The sequence below is a fragment of the Sitophilus oryzae genome, unplaced genomic scaffold, assembly GCF_002938485.1.
Source record: "Sitophilus oryzae breed Bouriz unplaced genomic scaffold, Soryzae_2.0 scaffold_815_pilon_pilon, whole genome shotgun sequence".
NCBI lineage: Eukaryota > Metazoa > Arthropoda > Insecta > Coleoptera > Curculionidae > Sitophilus > Sitophilus oryzae.
The window spans coordinates 4,162,659-4,186,041 of NW_022147434.1; the positions used below are offsets into that span (position 1 = coordinate 4,162,659).

The 23,383-nt window shown below is 33.5% G+C and overlaps 2 protein-coding genes across 7 annotated transcripts in view; one reads left to right on the plus strand and one right to left on the minus strand.

Annotated features, from left to right (window-relative positions):
• Positions 1-17,403, plus strand: part of LOC115889474 (very-long-chain (3R)-3-hydroxyacyl-CoA dehydratase hpo-8) — a 36,165-nt gene extending 18,762 nt beyond the window's left edge. The window contains exons 2-5 of the mRNA XM_030909467.1: positions 1,359-1,530; positions 9,989-10,161; positions 14,962-15,140; positions 17,179-17,403. Coding sequence (XP_030765327.1) covers positions 1,359-1,530; positions 9,989-10,161; positions 14,962-15,140; positions 17,179-17,249 — 595 coding nt within the window. The 3' untranslated portion in view covers positions 17,250-17,403. The remainder of the gene's footprint in view (positions 1-1,358; positions 1,531-9,988; positions 10,162-14,961; positions 15,141-17,178) is intronic.
• On the minus strand, positions 17,311-23,180 carry LOC115889475 (COMM domain-containing protein 2). Of its 6 annotated transcripts, none has more exons than XM_030909472.1 (5): positions 22,899-23,180; positions 22,651-22,782; positions 20,835-20,995; positions 17,742-17,912; positions 17,311-17,647 (listed from the first exon to the last, which is right to left on the minus strand). In XM_030909472.1, the coding sequence occupies exons 2-5, from the start codon at positions 22,715-22,717 to the stop codon at positions 17,429-17,431; spliced, it is 618 nt and encodes a 205-aa protein (XP_030765332.1). In that variant the 5' UTR covers positions 22,718-22,782; positions 22,899-23,180; the 3' UTR covers positions 17,311-17,428. The 6 variants fall into 6 exon arrangements, with proteins under 6 accessions (XP_030765332.1, XP_030765333.1, XP_030765329.1 ...); XM_030909473.1 differs by having other exon boundaries at positions 22,651-22,785; XM_030909469.1 differs by having other exon boundaries at positions 22,878-23,180.
• Between the last annotated feature and the right edge of the window lie 203 nt (positions 23,181-23,383).

Here is a 23,383-nt window from a genome sequence, read left to right on the forward strand (position 1 = left end):
AACAACATAATAAAATATACGTGTTTTAAGAGTTTTTCCGAAAAACTCACCGGTTTTTAAATAAAAAATATTCTAATATTTGAGGGTAGTTTCACCCCCTTAGAATTCGAGTTTCAAAAAATCCCTTCTTATCGAACCTCTACACCCTAAAGTCAATCCGTTTTCCAAAAATCAGCTTTTTACGTCAAGGGCTTTAAGCAGGATCGTGATTAATCAATGACCAGATTTTTCAAAACACCCTGTATACATTTTTAAAAAATCTTAAAATATTATTCTGAAAAATTTTCAGAATAAATAAATACCTAAATATTGAAACTTAATAAGTAAGTACTGAAACATACAGCGCCATAATATCTCGACCTCCGCCCGTTATGCTCGTAATAGGTTGAAAAACAATGTATCTAAAATAACTGATGCGTTATTCTCCAACCTGTTTCGACCCTCTATCGACAATCGACCGATGCAGCAGCGTTCCTTTCCCACTCCGATTATCTCGACCACCGCCCTGTTATGCTCGTAACAGGTTGAAAAACAACGTATCTAAAATGACTGCTTCTCCAACCCGTTGCGAGCCTCCATCGACAATCGACCGATGCAGCAGCGTTCCTTTCCCACTCCTGTTATCTCGACCGCCAGGCGTTATGCCCGCAACTGTTTCAAAAAACCTGCTTCTTTTATATCCTATTATTTTTAAGCTGTTGCAAACCCAATACGACCATCGACGGTATCGACCGAAGCAGCTACGTTCGCCGTAGCGCATTCGCCACTCCGTTGTCCGTTGTCTCGCCGCCTGTATCGATGGTTGACGAAATAACATGTTTTCCATCCATACTAGTTGTTTTTTGAAATTGCTTCGAGCAGCATAGAATTTCGTGGCGGTGCAGAGCGCTGACTTCGTTTTTCGTTTCACGAGCTGCCGATCTCTACGTGTCGTTATTTTATATCTGTTATTTTTAAGAAGTAGTAACGGTTGCGTTATGTTATTTATAAATAATTGTTATAAAATAACAGATAGTTAAATAACAACCCATCACTAGTTTCGAAAAATGTAAGAATATACCGGGTGTTCCATTTAAAATAACAAAGATACCAAATTTAGGATGAAGTGGCAACACTGTTTTAAATTTAGACAGATGAAGCAGATGCCTTTATACAAAAATCCAAAAAACAATTTTTAAAAACATCCTATAACCGGTTCTTCATGACGTCTAACGTACCATGGCAGTGAATCACTCTGTATAAAAATAGTATTTAACTCCTTCATTATTTTTCTTTATTCAATGGTTTACTGTTACATGTTTTTTACAGAAACTTGACATTCTTTGTAAATAATATTAATAGCTGTGTATTAATTCTAGATGGATGCGCCTTCTAGTTCAACTTATACTCTATTATGTTAATCCACAGTCAAAAAGTCTGTATGACTCGGTTAAGTATTCACTTTACATTTTTCAAAATGCTGCAGTATTAGAAGTAATCCACGCCGCCACTGGGATTGTTAAATCAAGTGCCGTTATGACGGCCTTCCAGGTAACGGAAAATTTTAGTCATAATACACAGATAATATAACATGATATGATGTACGTTAGGTTTGTTTATTTTTCTTTCTCTTTTAAATTTTACGATAGCTATTTGTTTATATTTGTACAGGGTGGTGCCCCTCATACGACACGATCTATTTAATAAAAACGACAATTTTTATGGGAATTAATTTTTTGTGGCATATATACCGGGTGTTTTTCAAAAGTGGCTCACCCTTATAACATTTTTATTTTTTTTTCAGATAAAAACGAGATTTGGTATGATAGTATATGACGTACAGTACGTCTATCCGTTTTGTAGCTACGGGGCATCCGTAAGGGGGGAAACGATATTCTTTGATTAGCCAATGAAATGAGTGGGCGGTGTTTTCTGCCGCTTCTATTTAGGTAGGGATTTATAAAATATATTGATGTTCATTTAAATGTTTTTTGTCCGCATTTCTTTCATCATAGACTCAGATCCAGTAGACGTACTGTAAATGAGGTTTGATTCAATGTATTCAATTGTATGATGAGATGACGTATTCAATTAGTTTTGTTCACTTCCTTTTTCACAATAGAATGAAATTTATACTAGATTTATATTAAAGCTTATGTCAAGGTTTCAAGGATATAAATAAGTTTTTTGGCCCCCTACCTTTGTTGACATTTAACTTTTTTGAAAAATTCAGAACACATTTTAAATTTGAGTAGGAATTAATTAAATTATAATTTCTCCTGTATAGTAGTCAGGTGCTAGGAGGAATCCTCTCTAGCACTTTGACTAGGTCTAAGGAACACCTCGCTGTCTTATCTCTGGCTATAGTGTCCTGGCCATGGAATTGCACCAAGACATATAACGATGCCGGATGGGACTGCCATGTCTGTCATACCAGGCACCTTCTACTGTCTGTGGTCATGTTACTTGGACAGAGGGTCTGGGGGGTCTTGGCTTAACAGCCCGGACCAAGAGAAGACAACCTCACCAAAAAAAACTAAACCCTCTACTGATCTCAACGGGGGCACCAGGGGATACCCCATATTGCATGTATCCCCTACTTCTACATTCAGGGCTCTGTAGAAGTGGACAGACTAACCCTTGTGGTGAAACTGGACCCCCTAGCAACACAGAACATTAACAGTGAAGGGACCAACCGAAAAGGGAACTACAGGAGGGACAGCTGACACTTGTGCGAGACCAGCCTGCACAAGTGGCACAGAAGCTACCGCCTCTTCTAGTAAGGGTCTGGAGCCTACTTCTAGACCCAACAGGCTAGACAAAGCTAGTCTAGGCTAAAGTTTCTTCCACCCGGCCTGGGTTAACCAGGCAGGCTAGACGATCCGCTGAGACTAGATCTCAAGGAGGAGGAGTACGGAGATACCTCCGACTGTTCCAAGAAGGATTTGCTCCTTGTTGGAACAGTCGGAGGAAGCTTGTCTTTATTATTTGAAGTAGTTGAAGTTGTTGGCATTTTGAAAAAGCAATCAAAAGATAAAAAAACGCTGCTAAGACTATCAAAATGTTGATCTAATAACAATTTGATATTTATACTATTACGCGAAAAGCAACTTTTTTCCAAAGCCTTAATATCTTAATTATTAGATATTAATACATCTGGTATTATGGTATTCTGGTATTTCGTCGATTTCAAAATAAACTAACTGTTTCTATCTTATTTTTATGTTAGAATGGGCCTAATCAAGAAGGCTACTTATACTGTATTGTAAAAATAAGGTAATTAAGGGCTTATTTTTTGGTATTTACTATAATTTTGCTAAAATCTTCGGTTTGAAAGAAGATATCAAGATGCGGTTTTCGCTGACTTTTTAAGCTTTTACTACTCTTTACTACCAGCTAAAATAGCACATACTATCGTATTTAATTTTTTGAAAAAACGCGCTATGTTTGTTAAATCGTAAGAAAGCGCCCCCTAGCGTCTACGTTCAAAACCTTATTATTATTATTATTATTATTATGGTATAATATAGAGTAAGAAACGCTCTTTTAAACGAGCCCTCGTTTGTTGGATTCTGAGCATCCAGTCGGGAGTTATTAACATTTAAATAAAGATAGATCTAACCTTCCCGCACCACTTTATTTTAGCAGATATGGAAAAATGGTTCTAACAAAAAAAATCCAAAATATACTCAAGATTATGAAGCTATTATTTATAGTACCCATTATCTAGGCAAAATTCTGTAAAAAATCTATTTTCTTATCTTCCATAGCAGTTGCGCCACCTAGCGACCGTTTTACAAACTTGTAAATAATTTCCAGCAATTTCTCATAGCCCCTTTAGTTATAAATATTTTTTTCCGGCAGCCCTACGGCCAATACTTTCCGAGATACAGCCGAGAGCTATTCTTAGTGGTACACCCGGTACATATGTATACATTTTTATTGTTTAAGTTTAAATATTGTAGGCAAATATTTCATAATGTTTTTTTTTTCGGTATACATAATTCACATTTTTAATTTGTACCTATGTATACCTACAGGATAGCTCACTACATATAGGTACGGCGGTGAACGTGAACGCGTTGTAACGATAAAAGTAACGCGCGGTCAATGCTCGGCGCGCGCTACGCGTTCGCGGCGCAGCGCACCAATGTATACGTACCATAAGGTAGTAACTCCAATGTAAGGACATAGTTGGCGAGTCATCGACTCTAGAGAGGAGGGACATGGTCAGGTTATCAGTAGTAGGATTTGACCTCAAATCCAAGGAGGCGATAGAGATAGATAAATATATTCTCTATTATACATTCGAGCCAACACCAATATCAGTTCAAAGGAGAGACCAAGCTAGAGGTGGAGAAAATGGAGACAGATCCTCCAGCCTCCACCTCACGGGTACCTCAGCCGTAGACAAGCTCCTCGACAGTGAAGGGAACGCAGAGCTAAACCCCCACCGTGGTATAAGCTTTTTCCTTTTTGTAGAATACATAGGCACTGACAAGTGATTAATTACTTTAGCCAAATATGTATGTAAAAAAACACATTGTATTGTCGATATACTATAATTCAAAAACCATTCAACATATAGAGTTTTTATTTATAAACACAACATTGATACCGAAATAATTTTAAAAAATAGTGCAAATAAATCTATTCCAAAATTCATTCTGATTCAAATGACTTTTTATTGAGCTTTTGTATTCAATACAATTTTAATAAATCTGTAGTTTTGCTCGTGTAACTTATTCCATCTTGATGTTAAAGCAATCAAAATTAGCAATGTGATTTCAAGTTAAAACAATTTGATACGAGTAAAAACAGGAATGGACGAATTAATTAAAAGAAACGCAATTTCTGTAATTATTTAGATAGTATAATACATAAATTGTTCTTTTAAATGCTGCGCGCTTATTAATAAAAAGTAGAGGCATTGAAAAGAATTATTAAATAATACTTAAATATATTTTGTTTAAAAGATTAAATACCAAAAAACTTAAAAAAAATATTCTGCACATGGACCGTAATTAAGTGACGTTGTCAATATGTTTACTATCATTAAGAATGGAAACGTTAAGGCTTTGAATGTTATGAAAATGTTTATTGTTATATTTATTTAATGACTTGCATTAATAAATCGAGATGTTTATTTTTTTTTTAATAAAACTGAATAGTAATTAATTATTTTTGAATTTAACCGGTTTCTTTTGTGACGTATAAGAATTATTTATATGTAAATAAATTAGCGTATTCTTCATTTTACTTAATATTCAGTTTTATTTAAAATTTGAGAATTATTTTATTATACAAGGTTAGTTGGAGGACAAGGGATTTTAGTAATTTGTTGTGATACACGTTTTATAAATAATAAAGCATATTTTACCTGATGACAACAGAATAGTTTGCTCAATCCGCCATTTTTAAAGCGCCGAAATAGAAAACTTAGTTTCAAAATATAGATCATCAAAATTCATATTTTTCAGTAAAAGTAATTGATAATCAACTCCAGTACAACTGGAAGTGAATATCTTTAACCGAATGTCAGCATTATGCCAATTTTTTTTAAAAGATTACCTTCTATATTTTGTTCATATACCGTGTGCGTTTCAAAAGTGGGTCACCCCTATAACTTTTTTATTTTGTTAGATAAAAAAACGAGATTTAGTATGCTAGTATATGACATAAATTAGGATTGATTGACGTATTCAATTCTTTTTGGCCACTTCCTGTTTCACCGGAAATTACTATAAATTTTGATTTTTAAATGGTTATGATTAACACTTGGCATTTTTTTACTTTATTCGATAGTAAATTACACTCTGAATAGAATGACATATCATATGTCAACTTTTGACATTTTTCTTTAAAAAAAATAGAATTTTAAATTTCAATTTAAAATACAAGTGCCATGGCTCTGTTAAAAACACTAATTTTTAATCAAGGAGCCTCGGAAAAATAGATTTGATCGTCTAATGTTTTTATGTCTTATCCTAGCCGGTTAAAAGATACCCAAATCGTATTTTTATTCATATCTCAATTTTTTCAAATGGAACAGGGGTGGCTCGTTAGCATGTTTGGAAAAAGCATTTTTTTACTAATAATTTGGTACCACACACTTGGTATGTCGAGTCAGATTGTTGTTACGTACCGCCATTTAAAAAACAAAAGTTGTCATTTCCGGTGAAACAGGAAGTGATAAAAAATAATTGAATACGTCAATCAATCCTAATTTATGTCATATACTTATCAAATCTCGTTTCTTTATTTGAAAAAATAAAAAAGTTATAGGGATGAGCCACCTTTGAGACGCACCCGGTATACAGGGTGGCCCGGGAAGTCCAACAAAGTTCAACATCGTCGTTTTTGACAAAGATATGAAAAAAAATATAAACGTTGCACGATTTATAAAGGTGCATATCCTAAAATATTTTGTTGCATACAGCAGTGGCGGCTCGTCAGGGTAGGCAAGGTAGGCGGTGCCTACCTTAAGATTTTGGCAGAATTTAAGCGGTTTATTACATTACATTATTTACTATTGATGTTGCCAATACATAAAAATACTGTTAATACACGGAAGTGTGTTTTAATAATCAATATTATTTTAATATTTGTGGTCTTCTATATTAAAATATTCACTACAGCTGGCGTACGCTGTCTGTGCCGCTGCGTTAGAAAACAAAATAATTTTGACCGTTGGAAAGCCTTTGTTCGGCGATTTCTACATCGCCTACTATCAGAGTCGTTGTACGACGTACGGCAGTCTTCTGTCTCTATCTAACTCATAGCGCGGTAGCGACGCGACGTAAGTCGGAGTTGTATCGTATTAAGTTAAGGCGGGGCTTAGGCGAAATTTCCGGTTGCCTTTGCATCAAGTCGTGGAGGCTCGGTTAGCTTAGAAGTTAAGGGGATATCCCCGATATTTCATAAGGGGATATATCACATTTCGTTAAGGGGTATTTCATATGATATACATAGCATTAAAAACTTTTTTATATGAAAATTCAAAAAACGTTTAAAGCAAATTGGAAACATTTTTCGAGCTTGTCCGAGTTTATTAAAAGTGATATAACCGGTTATATTTCAGAACACGCCACAGAAATAAAAGGGGGGGGGGGGCAAATAGACACAACTAAAATTTTGTCGCTTACCCAGTCACACGGGTCACGAGCCGCCACTGGCATACAGGGTGTCCCAGAAAATTGATGTATTTTTTCCATTTGCAACCCCCATTTTGTGAATCTTACTGAATCTTTGACTAAAAACAGTATATACGAAAAATGGTTAAAATCTGAAAGGGTGTTCATTAAACTGTTAGCTTTTATCAATAATTCTTTTAGAAAGAAAATATTTTACTGGAATACCAATCAGTCGCCTGATTTTAAACAATCTATACTAATATATAAAATCCTTAAGTGACTGACATACTGATTAATCACGATCCTGCTCAAACCACTCAACGTAAGAAGCTCAATTTTGGCATACAGGTTGATTCTAGGGTGTAGAGGTTCGATAAGAAGGGATTTTTCGAAATTCCAGTTCCAAGAGGGTGAAACCACCCCTCAACTATTACAATATTTTTTATTTAAAAAACGGTCAAGTTTTCGAAAAAACGCTTAAACACGTAGGTATATTTTATTTTGTTTGTTTACATATTTTAAGATTTTTTAAAAATGTATACAGGGTGTTTCGAAAAATCTGGTCATTGCATGATTAATCACGATCCTGCTTAAAGCGCTTGACGTAAAAAGCTGATTTTTGGAAAACAGATTGACTTTAGGGTGTAGAGGTTCGATAAGAAGGGATTTTTCGAAACTCGAATTCTAAGGGGGCGAAACTATCTCTCAAATATTAAAATATTTTTTATTTAAAAACTGGTGAGTTTTTCGGAAAAACTCTGAAACACGTATATTTTATTTTGTTGTTTTACACATTTTAAGGTTTTTTTTTAAATTTATAGAGGGTGTTTCATAAAATATGACCATTGAGTAATCACGATTCTGCTTAAACTGCTTGACGTTTAAAGCAGATTTTTGCCAAACGGATTGACTGTGGGGTGTAGAGGTTCGATAAGGAGGGGTTTCTTGAATCTCAAATTCCAAGAGGGCGAAAACGCCCCTCAAATATTACAATATTTGTTATTTAAAAAACGGTTAGTCTTTCGGGAAAACGCTTGGACAAGCATAATTTATTTGTTTTTTTTACATATTTTGAAATTTTTTAAAAAATCATACAGGGTGTCCAAAAATTTGGGTAATTTCTCAACCACGAATCTGCTTAAACTGCTTGACGTAAAAAGCTTATTTTTGGCAAACGGATTTTTCGAAAGTCAAATTCCAAGGGGATGAAACTACCCCTCAAATATTACCAAGTTATATATTAATATCGCCATATTGTTTTTTCTCATGCTGACATAAATGTGAGAAAATTTAATCCAGTTTGTATGTTAATGGAAATTCTCGCTTTGCTTTGCACCATTACAAATGATTAATTCGACGCGAACGAGGTCGCTGGTACACGCTAGTAAGTAAAATAAAATTTGTATAAACATTTTATTGATCGATTAAGTTGTAAAATTATATTGTTTTATTAAACCAAAAAGGAAATCAAATTACATATATTCTTAACAGTGAGCGCATGTTTATCCATAAAATAAAATTTATATTTTCCATGATTTGTTCAAAAAAGAGACTCCGTTTAGTTAGTTTATAATTGAAGTAAATTGTATTAAATAAAATTCTACAGTAAACCGTCAATTGTTATTAATTGTTTGATTAATAATTTTTATATGCAAAATTGATGTTTTTACAAAAAATATCTCTTTTATAATGATTATTTTAAGCTGCACCGCCACAATAAGCACCAAATTAATACCGTATAATAAAAAAAAAAACGGCGTCACAGACGGCTGGGGAATGACTCGGGTTAAAGTTAATACAGCTACGTTACTTATCTGAAATTTCTTTAAATTAAATAAATTACAAATACTGCTTTGTAACTCTTTAAGTTACCCTGTTTAGTATACCGGGTGTAATAAAATAACGAGATTTTGTATGTTATTTATTGACGCATTCAATTGTTTTTGGTTACTTCCTGTTTCACCGGAAATGATTACAACTTTTGATTTTTAAATGGCACCCTCGGTATTTTTTGCCTTATCCGATAGAAAATGTCACTCTGAATAGAATGACATATCATATGTCAAACTTTTGACATTTTCGCATATGGTTTATTTGTAATTGTAACAAGCGGTTCAGAACGACAATTTGACTTGAAATACCAAGTGTGTGGTATCAAATTATTCGTAAAAAAATGTTTTTTCCAAATATGCCACCCTCGTTCCATTTGAAAAAATTGAGATATGATTAAAAATACGATTTGGGTATCTATTAACCGACCAAAACAAGACACGAAAAATATTAAACGATCAAAACTATATTTCCAAGGCTCCTTGATGACACTATATTGAAATTTAAAATACATTTTTTTTAAAGGTAAAATGTCAAAAGTTGACATGGTATGTCATTCTATTCAGAGTGTTATTTTCTATCCAATAAATTAAAAAAATGCCGAGGGTGCCATTTGAGGTGTACCATTTCCGGTGAAATAGGAAGTGACCAAAAAAACAATTGGATTCGTCAATCAATCCTCATTTATGTCATATATTAATATCAAAATAAAACACTAAATCACCACAATACACCAAAACACTTTTACTTTTACACTGGACGCGCGTTTCGCTAACCATGTTAGCATCATCAGCAGATGATTAAAACTAGAAGTTTAGTGTAAAAGTGTTGGTGTGTTGTGGTGATTTAGTGTTTTATTTTACTGTATAATTCCAAAGGGCCCAACCCCCAACTGTAATATATTAACATACTAAATCTCGTTAGTTTATCTGAAAAAATAAAAAAGTTATAGGGGTGAGCCACTTTCGAGACGCACCCGATATAGAGAACCAAAAATATCGAATAAACTATTGAGATTAGAATAATTATAAAAATATATTTTCCAGGTAGCTTCCAGAGTGGTAGTAGTGTGTGGAGTCCTTTTGGCAACGGAAAGTGCAAGAGTGGGTCTAGGATTACCTTTAGCCCTGTTGGCATGGTCCATAACGGAAATTATTCGATATTCGAATTACTTTTTCAACCTTGTTTATGCCGTACCATTCGTACTTAAATATTTAAGGTAAGATATCTATAAAGGAGAGTTATTTAAAGTCTATTAAGGAGAGTTCTCGGCCAGTTTGAATCTATTATTTCTAAACAGAAAGACCTATGTATTTGTCAATGAAAAAATAGCATTTTAGCAGTAGAATAATGTAGTATACAAATATTTCGAAAACTGTTTGATATAGGTAGAGTATAGACAAAGTTTATAAAAAAATTGTGTGCCAGAGCTAATTAAATAGGTGGTGCAGATGATGAAACGTCCTTGATTTTTCCTTTAATTACCTTCTTTTCTTTGTACTTAAATGATTTTAAAACATCTGTTCCCAACTTAAATCTGAATATACGCACTATATTATTGAATATTGATTTCTTGACATTTTGATCCCTGTATGTAGAATTCGAAATACTACTGCTATTGTAGGCAAATATATTGATTTAACGTTGGAAAATTGTCAGTTAAATAAAAGTTATCGTAAATTCAATTTTGTATTTACCCTGACAGAGTACCCCCCCCCCCTCTAGAGTACTGACTATATATAAGGGGTACTATAAATAATAGGTTCATAATCTTCAGTAAATTTTGTATTTTATTTGTTAGAACCATTTTCCTCTATCTGCTAAAATAAAGTGGTGGGGAAGGTTAGATCTGTTTCTATTTAAATGTTAATAACTCCGGACTGGATGATCAGAATCCAACAAACGGGGGCTCGTTTAAAAGGTCGTTTCTTGCTCTATATTACACCATAAAAATAATAATAATAAGCTTTGGAACGTAGACGCTAGGGGGAGCTGTCTTACAATTTAACATACATTGCGCGTTTTCCAAAAAAAAATAAATGCGATAGTATATGTTATTTTGAGTCATAAAAAATCAGCGAAAACCGCATCTTGATATCTTCTTTCAAACGGAAAATATTAGCAAAATTATAGTAAATACGAAAAAATAAGCCCTTAATTACCTTATTTTCATAACAGGGTATCAGTTAGTGATGGGGGAAACCGATTAATTTCAATAATCGAGTACTCGAGTCTCAATATCGCTCGAGCGAAATATCGCTCGTATTTAAAAATACGGTTTTTCGCCCGTCGCTTGTTGTACACGTAACGCCAAGCAGTATTCGCTTGATTAAGGTTATTTCAAAGCATTGTCGATGTAGGTCGTAAAACATTGTCACTCAGATACGCAACGGATAACGTATAAATTTGCTACCTGCAATGTATGTAGAAAATTCGCTCGACTTTTTATCGAGTATGTCACATTAAAATCGGATTTCAATTTATTTCATTTTAAGATCACTTGCGTTTGTCGCTCGTAACTCGTCACTTGCATCGCTCGTTTATAGTGATGTAAAATTTCCAGAAATATATTTTCGGAAATATTGGAAATACCGGGTGCGTCTCAAAAGTGTTGTGTGTGAGTTAACAAAAGGAGATTTGGTATGTTAGTATATGACATAAATTAGGATTGATTGAAGTATTCAATTGTTTTCTGTCACTTCCTGTTTCACCGGAAATGACTACAACTTTTGATTTTTAAATGGCACCCTCGGTACTTTTTTACTTTAGAATGACATATCATATGTCAGCTTTTGACATTTTCGCATATAGTTTATTTGAAATTATAATTTGCGGTTCGTAACGAAAATTTGACTCGAAATACCAAGTGTGTGGTACCAAATTATTCGTAAAAAAATACTTTTTCCAAATATGCTAATGAGCCACCCTCGTTCCGTTTGAAAAAATTGAAATATGATTAAAAATACGATTTGATCATTTTCTAACTGGCCAGGACAAGACACTAAAAACATTAGACAATCAAATCTATTTTTCCAAGGCTCCTTGATTAAAAATTAGTATTTTTAACATAACCATGGCACTCTAGATTGAATTTTAAATTTTAATTTTATTTTAAGCGAGAATGTCAAAAGTTGACATATGATATGTCATTCTATTCAGAATGTCATTTTCTATCGAATAAAATAAAAAAATACCGAGGGTGCCATTTAAAAATCAAAAGTTGTAGTCATTTCCGGTGAAACAGGAAGTGACCAAAAACAATTGAATACGTCAATTAATCCTAATTTATATCATATACTAACATACCAAATCTCGTTTTTTTATCTGAAGAAATAAAAAAGTTATAGGGGTGAGCCACTTTCGAGACGCACCCGGTATATGAAATATTTAAAAAATAAGAAAAATTGAAATATCTACATATATAAAATGCTAATGTTTATCTGTGTCGTCTCTACTGAAGTAACGACTTGCTCTAGAAAGTTGATTTTGTACTAAAAGATAGCTAATTAGCTCTTCTAAAAACTGTCGTCGCCGGATTAGGAAGTATTTTCTTTCCTGATATCGTGACGGATGCGCCAGGCTTCAACTAGTTGTAGTATTTATAAAAATCATAACAAAACATCGCAAAACACAAAATGCTTATACATAAACATAAAAAAAGAGTTATTTTTCAAATTAAAAAATAAATTAAGGTTATATAAATTTGTACAAAAATTATTTTTGACACACTAGTCGAGCAAGAGGCATATCTTTATCGCTGTCATCAGCATAACACTCAATAACATCTTCTTGCCAGTCTACTTCCTCAAAATCTTCAATAGTATCGGAAATAAAAATTGATCTATTGCCGTTTCCTATTTTCTTCAGCAAGTTTTCATTGTGGGATACATAGAGTAGCTTAGCGGCTCTATCATTAGTAAGCCTGTTTCTCTTTTTTGAATGAATATGACTATAAACGCTAAAACTGTGTTCTGTGGCAGCCGAAGATGCTGGCATCATCAACATTCGTGAAGCTACTTGTGATAATGAAGATGAAGAACACAGTCCTTTCCACCAGGAGACTGGGTTATCAAAACTACTTTTCCATATGAAGTTATTTCCAAATAACTTGCCTCTTCTACAACAGTAATCTGCTAGTTCATCTATTATTTCTTGCTCCTTTATATTGAGTTTATTTTTTGATATATTAAGTATATGCATTCTATGGCAGAAAGAATTTGGGTTTCATCAAGTTCAGAACCTTGTGATTTTGGATTTCGTAATTCTGCAGCATAATGAATGGGTTTAATAGCAAATTTTTCTTTTTTGTCAACAAACTCCAACAATTCGGATTTTTACTTTCGTCAAGTGAGGACAATGCAAGATTATTCTGAATTACCCTTCTAATATCACAAAATGCTTTTACAGCAAAATGAATAGTGCTATAATCTCCTTCTACAATTTTTAACCATTTGCCAATAGGTTCAAAAATGTTAATTACGTTGGAAATTTGGGCCCAAAATACTTCGTCATCTAATATCCACTGCTTAACATTTTTATCAATCATTTGTGTTGCTTCTTGAGTAACTGCAACTCCTTGTAAACTGAGCCTAGTATTGTATACACTTTTTAAATTGGTCAAAATTGAAGACCAGCGAGTTTTTACTACGCTACGACTTACGAGCTCGGGACTTCCCCGTAGAAATGCGACGTTGCAAATAAGTTGGTGAATCCTCAAACTCGATATATTCATATTATATGTTTGCAGAACTGTTCTATAGTAAGTTCAATGTTTATAGGGTTACAAAATATGAAAGATATATTAATAAACATCGGGTTTGAATCGTTAATGACAAGATTTAAGTATTTTTAAAAATATTTCCAATATTCCCAATATTTCCGAGACACGTTTGGAAATTTCCAATATTTCCATTTCCACTTACAACACTACTCGTTTATGAATGTCGGTTATTTCAATAATCGAGTACTCGAACGAATACGCTCGTGTGATCCCATCATTAGTATCAGTAGCCCTCTTGATTATGCCAATTATAATAAAAAAAATAAGATAGAAACGATCAGCTTATATTAAAATCGACAATATACCAGAATACTATAATACCAGATGTATTAATATCTAATAATTTAGATGTTAATAATAGTGAACAAGAAACAAAGCCGCTGTGAAGTCATGGTAAGTTTTGGAAAAAAGTTGCTTTTGACAATTTTTTTTTTGGTTAATAGTACAAATGTCAAATTGTATTAAAATCTTAATTACTAAAAAATATTAATACATCTGGTGTTTTGGTATATTGTCGATTATTTTTTGCTTCCGACGACGGAAAGAGATAAACTTTCCGAAACGTTAAGCATTTTTTTGTTCGTTAGGCAAATTTGTATATCTGTAAACCTAACTTCTGAGAAGTAGTTTCCGTTTGGATTAACGCAGAAATGTTTACAAAAAATAACTATTTTATTTTGTAGATTTTCTTGCAGTGCAGTGGCGAAATACTCATAAAGGATTTTTTTTTGGAGAGATGAATCCGCCACATAGGTATAGAAATTTTTTATATACTATCGCATTTAATTTTTTTGAAAAAAAAAACGCGCAATGTTTGTTAAATTGTAAGACAGCGTCCCCTAGCGTCTACGTTGATAAGCTTATTATTATTATTATTATAGAGTAAGGAACGCTCTTTTAAACAAGCCCTCGTTTGGCATCTGACCCCCCACCACTTTATTTTAGCAGGTAGGAGAAAATGGTTCTAACAAAAAAATCCAAAATTTACTGAAGACTATGTGGCTATTATTTATAGTACCCTTTATCTAGGCAAAATTTTGTAAAAATTCTAATTTATTATTTTCCATAGCAGTTGCGCCCTCTAGCGGCCGTTCTACAAACTTCAAAATAATTTCCAGCAATTTCATAGCCTCTTTAGTTAAAATATTTTTTCAGGGGACTCCCTGTACATAAAATCGTTATGTATAAACCAGGTTTAACAAATAAGTTATAATAAAAATAATTAATAATTTATTTTAGATACACAACATTTATTGTACTGTATCCAATTGGAGTCACTGGAGAGTTGCTGTGTATTTGGGCTGCCCAGAAAGAAGTAGGCAAGAACCAGCTTTACAGTATTGATATGCCTAATCGATACAATGTAATATTTAATTACCAGCATGTTTTATGGTTTCTGATGGTATTATATATTCCTCGTAAGTATATCGAAAAATTAAATAGTTTATATTTGGATAAAAATTGATTATAGGGAAAACAAATTATTTGAAGTGAACCGTCTTACGAACAGCTATTAAATTGAAGAATTTGAAGGGAATGTTTGAAAAAGTGCAGTAATAAATTAAAAATGAATAAATTGATTCGCTTTCACAAAATTTGTATTAAAATGACCGTCTGTCCATCTGAGGACTCCATTCGAGTACATCTATCCACGTGCCGAGTTTGGTTCCAATCGACCCATAATTAAGAAAAATCCTGATGATTTCGTCTATTTAGAGGCATGGGTTCGAAACGTCGAAGGCGTCATCCTGTAGCCCCGTAGCCCGTCCTCAATTTCGCCGAAATCGACCCACATTTTTCTTCAATATCAATTCCTTAGTCCCACCCTGATGAAGATGTAAACGATACGTCGTATTCAACTTTGCAGGGTGGGACCGTCTGCACCGTGGCTCACATAGCCTCCCCACCAAATTTGGTCATGATCGGACATCAAGTTTTGACGTTTCTTACGTCGAAAGTACTGTGACAATGACATGCGTCCTACACAGTCAAGTTGGCCTTGGTCCAATCTATCGACATACGAAATTTTATTTAAAATCGGAATATTTTTTCGCCATTGATGATGGGGTTTCATAGTGCACAAAACGTCGCCAAAATACCATGAAAAGATAGGGCTCGAAGAACCCTATCTCCCCTCTATTACTGTCCTCCATTCATGCAGTTGTGCAGCTCTGAACTGTTCAAGGACGCGATACTCTCACTCCATTCAACTGAGTCATAAAGTTCAGAACTGTTCAGCGCCATCTGGAGGCACCAGGCTATCGCGCACAGCTCCTTTCAGACCCGTTCTGAGTAGCCCAGGGCGTAAAGCTCTGGAACTTGAAATTCGCGAATGGAGGACAGCATATATTACAAGTTTCAGCCCCCTGGCTTACATAGGGCCCCAGTTACGACGTTCCAAAGAACCATCTCAAATTCCTCATTGGCTTACCACTTTTTCGATCATTACCGCTTTTCGTGACGCATGGCGTAACGCTAGCTCGTGTGTGACGGCCTTAAATTTTTACTCCCAGCGTGCGTAAAGAAGTTTAACTTCAATAATAAAAACATTTCTTTATCACAGTTATGTATTGTGGTACGTACACATCATTGTACAAACAGTTGCATATGTTGTATATATCTGTTGCAGTTGTATATATCTGTTGCAACAACCTTACATAAAATATTTGTAATAAAATACTAGGTATATGGCGTCAGAGTTGGCTTGGATGGATATGTTGATTGCCGACACTTATCATGCCGACACTTTGTATGTAAAATTATATGGTGAATGTCATTACCTAATCATTTATTTCTAAGCCAACTTAACTCCGTTTTTTCTTTTATACGGGTTTTTATAGCTCTATGAAGAATATTACACAAGTCTGTCTGACAACATAGATAAAGGAAATAAATTTAGATTGGAATGCCCGTCAAAATATATAAATGTTTTGGGTCGCAACCGTTGTACGCGATCTGGTGCTGCTATAGCGGTTGCTAAGAACAACCGCCAAACAATAACAGAAATAATTTTCTCATGTTATAGTCGGAATCTTCAAAAATTGTCTTGTATGCAACACACTGTATTTTATTTATAATATTAAAAGAAAATAATAATAAATTTGAATAAATAATATTTGGCGACATATTTCCCGAAAAAGCCGAACAGATCCGAAATCTTCATCAAAAGCTTTGGGGCGCGACCGTTGCAAAAATAGCGCCAAATAGTATTTATATTTCTCTATGATTTAGTACATTGTCCTTGTGGGCACTTTCCAATCTAAACTTGTTTCATTTATCTATGTCTGACAAGTCTGTCATACATCCAAAACAAACATTTTTTTTAAATGAAAATTAATGTTCGTGTTGTGTGATCATGTTCACCTATAACATTTAAAAACAATTATATTAGATTCACAAATCTCATAAACAGAATTATTATAAATTAATCTAAATAATTATTTCTTTTTTTTCTAGTCTTTCCACAACTATACCTGTATATGTTTGGTCAAAGAAAGAAAGCACTTTCCAAAGCAAAGTCAAAGTAGGACCAAAGACTGATTAAATGATTTTTTCTCTTATACCTGTTAAATTATTGCTAAACTTTTATGTATACTTTTTTTATTTGGAAAAATTTTGAACATAAAAGTAAATAAGTATATATTAATGAATATAGTAATAAGAATAAAAAGGGGTAAAAAATCACTGCGTTTCATTTATAAAAAAATTAGAGATTGTTAATAATGTTTTCAACTTTTCTAGAGTGACGACTTCTAGATTCAGAAAGGGCACGCTCCAACTCATTTGTTAAATGTAATAGATTTGTTGGATCAGTTTGTATGAGGTGATGCTCTATATTTTCCTTTTCCTTTCCGTCAGTTGTTTTTAAAGATAAATTCATCACTACTAATGGAGTTACTTGTTCCAACAGTGAGCGACTACCAAGCTGTAAAAAAATAGAAAGTGTTATATACGCTCTATGATTTAATGCCAAATATTACTTAACAACTTTACTTAAATATTTACAAATGTGTACTTACTTGTACTTCAAATCTCCATTGCATGTCATAGTAGTGTGGTTCATCTAAGTTTGGCTTAATGAGGGAATGTAATTCATTGTGTTGTGATTCATAAAAATGGGTAAGAACTGATTCTTGTTCATTGGTAAAGCCTAATGCTAAAACTGAATCTTTGAAATCATGGACACTAAGCTGAAATATAATAAGACATGGTACAATGCTACCAAATTTTTAACTTTATCTTTTACAATTCTATCTAATAACACCTTTGGTTAATGGAAAAACTGGAATTAACCAGGCTATACAATATTTTTGATAAAAGATAAGAGCTCTGAAGCTTGTCGCGCACTTAACAGAACTGAAATCAAGTGCACACTATGCCGTACTTCTTCCATACAGCATACACTTCTTAGGGCTCAAACTCACTGACGACCAGGTCGCAACGACCTGGCCGTCGGCTGGCCGGATGTATTGCGTTTTTAGCTGCGGCCAGATGAACGACCAGTTTCAACAGAGTTGTCAAATCTAACGATTTTTTACGTTTTACCAATTAGAAAATATTGTTTCAGAAATGTTAAAATATCCGAGTTAATTAAAAAGCGAAGTTGCTATTCACAACAAACAAAAAGCATTGTGTACGCGCGACCGACAAAAAGGGAGATATTCTGTTTCTTTTTTCTACTGATATGGCGCCCTTATCGACTTTGGAAGTAAACATATTAGGGCCATCGTAAAAATAGATCGTCAGACACTGGCTCTAAATATAAGCAGGTAGAAAGTTTAGCTTCCAGTTATTTCAATGTTTACAATATAACGAAGAATCTACAACAGTAATTACTTCTATTTTTATGAATGTTTAAGTTACTTTCTTAATGTTTTTCAAAATAATGTACCTAGTAGAAATATAGTCTAATTAACCCTGTTTGAAAAACGTTAAATTAAATATAATATTTAAAATACAGTTGTCCTCCTTGTACAGGGTGGGTCAAATTCGACGCTTTTAAATGGAAACAACCTTTTCTATAGGAGATAGACAAAAACTAATATCGGTGTCTGGAGCTCAATTTTTGCAAAAACATGATGGTGAAAACCGCATATCGATATCTGTTACCGTTTCAGAGTTACAGGGGTGCTTTTCAAAAATATGCATTTTTAACAAATCGCTGTAACTTTTTTGCTATGAAAAATTTTGTATTTTTATGAAAACATTTCTAAAGCACCTTTTTACGTAGAATTTAATGGTTTAAGTATAATTTTTTTAAAATTAATAATTTAAGAATTATCAACAGAAAATTTGATTTTTTATAAGGGACACCCTGTATATTTTTAATTTATTGAAAAGAATTTAAAATTACCTTTCCAAAAATATAACACACTTGATATTTTGCTCGATTCCTCTTCGAGATATAAAGTATATAAAAATTCGCCCGCTTTAAAAAAGTAGGCTATGAACGGCACTGGCTGTAATGCAAAAAAATTCTAGCTCAAGCATCAATTAAAACGAAAATAATATTTGCTATGAGAGATGCAGAATTTTATAACAATTTAAAATATATTTAACCAACATCAACACATTTAAACTATATCTAATAACAATAAAAATAAATAGCAAACCAAGACATGAGATTTTGCTACAGGTGTTCAACATATCAATCGTCTTCTGTTATGGACAGACGGGGCAGTTTTTGAAAATTTCTCGCATTAACATTAACTCAGTGGGGGTGAAAGATACCCTCTTATAACTGTTAAGTATTTTTAATTCTTGTCTAGATTATATACGGAAGAATAAGGAACCTTTATTCTTCCGCAAATATATCCATAGGATTAGATCCATGGGCACGAAGTCAGGCGGCCTCGACGGCCAACGGCTGGGATGTTGGATTCGATTATTCTTGAAATTGGCTGCAAAAATGATAACTTCAGCGTTCAGAGGCGCTGCGTCGTTTTGCTGGAAAAATATGTTTTCGAGTTCCATTAAGGGCATATCATCAATAAGGGGTCCAAAGCCTACTAGTTAAAAGTGGCAAACTTTTAAAAATTCTGTATTTCGAAGGGGATTATAACAAAATATCAAGTGTGCTATATTTTTGGAAAGGTAATTTTAAATTCTTTTCAGTTAATTAAAAACATAGAGGGTGTCCCAAATAAAAAATCAATTTTTCTGTTGATAACTCTTAAATTATTAACTTAAAAAAAAATATACTTAAACCATTAAATTCTACGTAAAAAGGTGCTTTGGAAATGTTTTCATAAAAATACAAAATTTTCCATAGCAAAAAAGTTACAGCGATTTGTTAAAAATGCACATTTTTGAAAAACACCCCGTAACTCCGAAACGGTAACAGATATTGATATGCGGTTTTCACCATCATCTTTTTGATGAAAATTGAGCTCCAGACACCGATATTAGTTTTTGCCTATCTCCTATAGAAAAGGGTGTTTCCATTTAAAAGCGTCGAATTTGACCCACCCTGTACATGACTACAATACAACTAAAAAAACTAATTTAATAAAAAAAACAAGTGGTTGTAGAAAAACTTTAAATATTATTTTTTTTATTTTTTAACATCGAAACTCAAAGGTATAATAACAGGTATCATACCAACCATAAATAGAGTAGGTATGTCATATAAAAATGTTTTTGAGTTTTTACTAGAATCGACCCTTGATAAAAAAATTAGATTTAAGTTTACCTTTGATCCAGTCTATACTATTTCTTTGGATTTTCTGCACGTGTGCAAAAACTACACTAAAACACTATATCTTATAGAAAATAAAATATTGTGCCTTGAATTTGAGGGATTTCATCTGAAAAATTATTAATTTGGAAGAAAACCGGCAACAAGCGGCAGAAAATAATATTTCCGTGCAGTCTTCTGGCCGCAACGACCAACGGACGGCAAGGACGTTAGTGTGCTCGTATGCTATATCATTTGATTTAATGGTTTTAGAGGTAGCTGCGGCCTGGCCGGTGCGACCTGGTCGTCAGTGTGTTCGAGCCCTTAACTGAATACACCCTTTTATTGCCAGAATTTTTTCCCTTCTGCACGTTTTGTTTCGGTTCGGCTAAGTGTACTACAAGCTTAATAGTATTATATCGTCTGTGTATTATACCTTATGTTTGCATGCTAACATTAATAAATGAACCAATCCATATATACAATTTTGTATGACATGAACATCCACCTCTAATTTTTGAGCTGCAGTATCATATCTTTTTTGATTCGGTCCATGGTGCAAAAATTGGGAAGTCAATTTACAAAAATCAGCAATAACTATAAACAAATAAATTTAAAGGTTGCAAATGAACTAATTTGAAGCTAGAAATTATTTTTTTAGACTGAAATAATTTTCTTCCTCTTTATAAAAAAGTAAAAAATACAGTACGTCTGCCCGTTCTGTAGCTACGGGGCATCCGTGAGAGGGGAAACGATATTCTCTCGATGTTTTTCGCAAAAAATTAGACGACGCGTCCCATCAATAAAAATTCGACAAATTTGCAAGTAGCCAATAAAATGAGTGGGCGGAGCGATTTGCGGTGACGTATACTTTGACGAAATATATTGCTGTTTATTTAAATGTTTTTTGTCCGCATTCCTTTCATAGACACAGATCCAGCAGACGTACTGTACAGTACTGAATTTTTTTAAAGTTTTAACTTGGTAATATGCATACACTAGGGTTTACGGAACCGGAGCTATTTTTCGGAACCGGGAATTTCGGTACCGCGCCTCTTAGGAATCGGGATTTCCCGGTTTTTTCGGTACTTTCGGTACTGACTAATTTTTGTTCAATGGTGGTGCAGTTCATCAATAAGAAAGCAAGGGATGGTTTTTCAAAGAAAAATGGATAAAAAATTGAGATTTTTAATGAAAGTAATATCAAATTATTAAGTAATCAGTCATGAGAAAATTAACATGAACATAAGTAGGTACAGAAAAAGTATAGGTTTATAGATAACTTAAATTTCACATCAAACAACATAAACCAACTTAACTAAATTTGAGACAAAGGGCCTAAAATATTGAATTAAAAATGCAAATATCTATTAAAGCATAATATAATAAATATCATAGGAACTTCAAAAGAAAGAAGAAGCAAGAACAATAAGAAATAGCATCATTACTTTCTTAATTCTCATGTAACAATTTTTTTTTAATTATTGTTACCGAGACCCGGTTCTGTGATGGCCAAAAAGATCTGAACCCTAATTGGCAGTATTAATTAAGAGTTTCCAGAACTGTACTAAAATATTTTCGTTCAATAATTGTGAAGTTCGTCAATTAGCAAGCAAGGGATGGTTCTCAAAATGCGATAAAAAATTGAGGTTCAAATGAAAAAATATCAAATTATTAAGTCATGAGAAAGTAAACATGAACACAAATAATGAACACAAGCGAAAAAAAAACGAAAACACAAGTAGCTTAAAAATTACATCAAACAACATTAACCAACCTCAAAACTTAACTAAATTTGAAAAAAAAAATCCAACTAAAGATGCAATCAATCAAATAAAGATGCAACATATAAAAATATAACTAATACATTTAGCAATATTATACTAAATAATAAAATAACATATTTAAACTTTAAAAATTGCTAATAAACATTATAGAAACTGCAAAATAACTTCAGAACGCAACCAAATCACTACTTTGCAACCAAATCACTACTTATTTAGAAGAGTTTGATTTTGACCGCTAGAAAGTAGAAAGTATCAAAAGTCTTCGCACATAAAAAAAATATGTTTTTAATTATTAGTACCGAGTACCGAAAGTACCGAAAGAACCGGGAATTAATAATGTCGACTCCCAGTTCTTTGATGTCACAAAAGAACCGGGAACTCCAGTACTTTCGGTACCGGGATTTCCCGGTTCTGAACCCTAGCACACACCACGTCATACAGCCATAAATAATATAGCAGGTTTACCTGATTCAGATTGAAAAGTTAATATTTCTAGATGTTGCTTGTTCTCATTGTTAATTGAAAGTAGCATATTTATATAAATATATTCTTGGCACTTAACTTTACCACTTTCTTAATACTCTTCAAAGTTCCTTTCTGCTAACAAAACTAAATGTTATTCTATTGCATATTTATGCCATATTTCTATTCTTTATTTATATTTTAATAATTACTAATTAATTACCAATTACCATCTAATTCAAGCTAATTACTTATTTATTAGTGAGGTTATTCTTCCTGTCTTCTCCTTTCTCCTGTAATGGCCTATGGCCCCGAGATCACTCAAGTTAAGCGACGTAAGCGGTGACCGTCTGGAAACTTTGTTGTACTGTTTTTCCATGGCAAAGGTCAAGAGTGTAAAAATCTGTTGACACACACGCTCATTCACGCCACGCCGATTTGAGGCCGGATATAATCGTGAGTACGAGTTGATTAGATCATAGAGAAATTTACTTTATGGATTTTATACTGGCCAAGTCGTTAGGTCATTTGACTATGATGTGGCCAAGGACCGCGGTTCGGATTCCGTGTAAACAAAGTAGACCCCGTCCAGATTAGCCTTGGACCTTGGCATCGTGTCAAAAAGGAGACGTTAACGTCTCCTATATGCTGCTAGGGCTAATCTGGACGGAGTCTACTTTGTTTACGCGGATCACGAGATCACGAGATATCCGATCTCATCCGGCCTTACACCAGC

Bases quoted from the DNA above. Each gene is read 5' to 3' on its own strand.
- LOC115889475 (XM_030909472.1), bottom strand. From the start codon at position 22,717: ATGCTACTTTCAATTAACAATGAGAACAAGCAACATCTAGAAATATTA. The intron at 20,996-22,650 runs GTAAACCTGCTA...ATTTGTTTATAG, and splicing joins AACTTTTCAATCTGAATCAG to TTATTGCTGATTTTTGTAAA. The intron at 17,648-17,741 runs GTAAGTACACAT...ATTTTTTTACAG, and splicing joins AATGGAGATTTGAAGTACAA to CTTGGTAGTCGCTCACTGTT.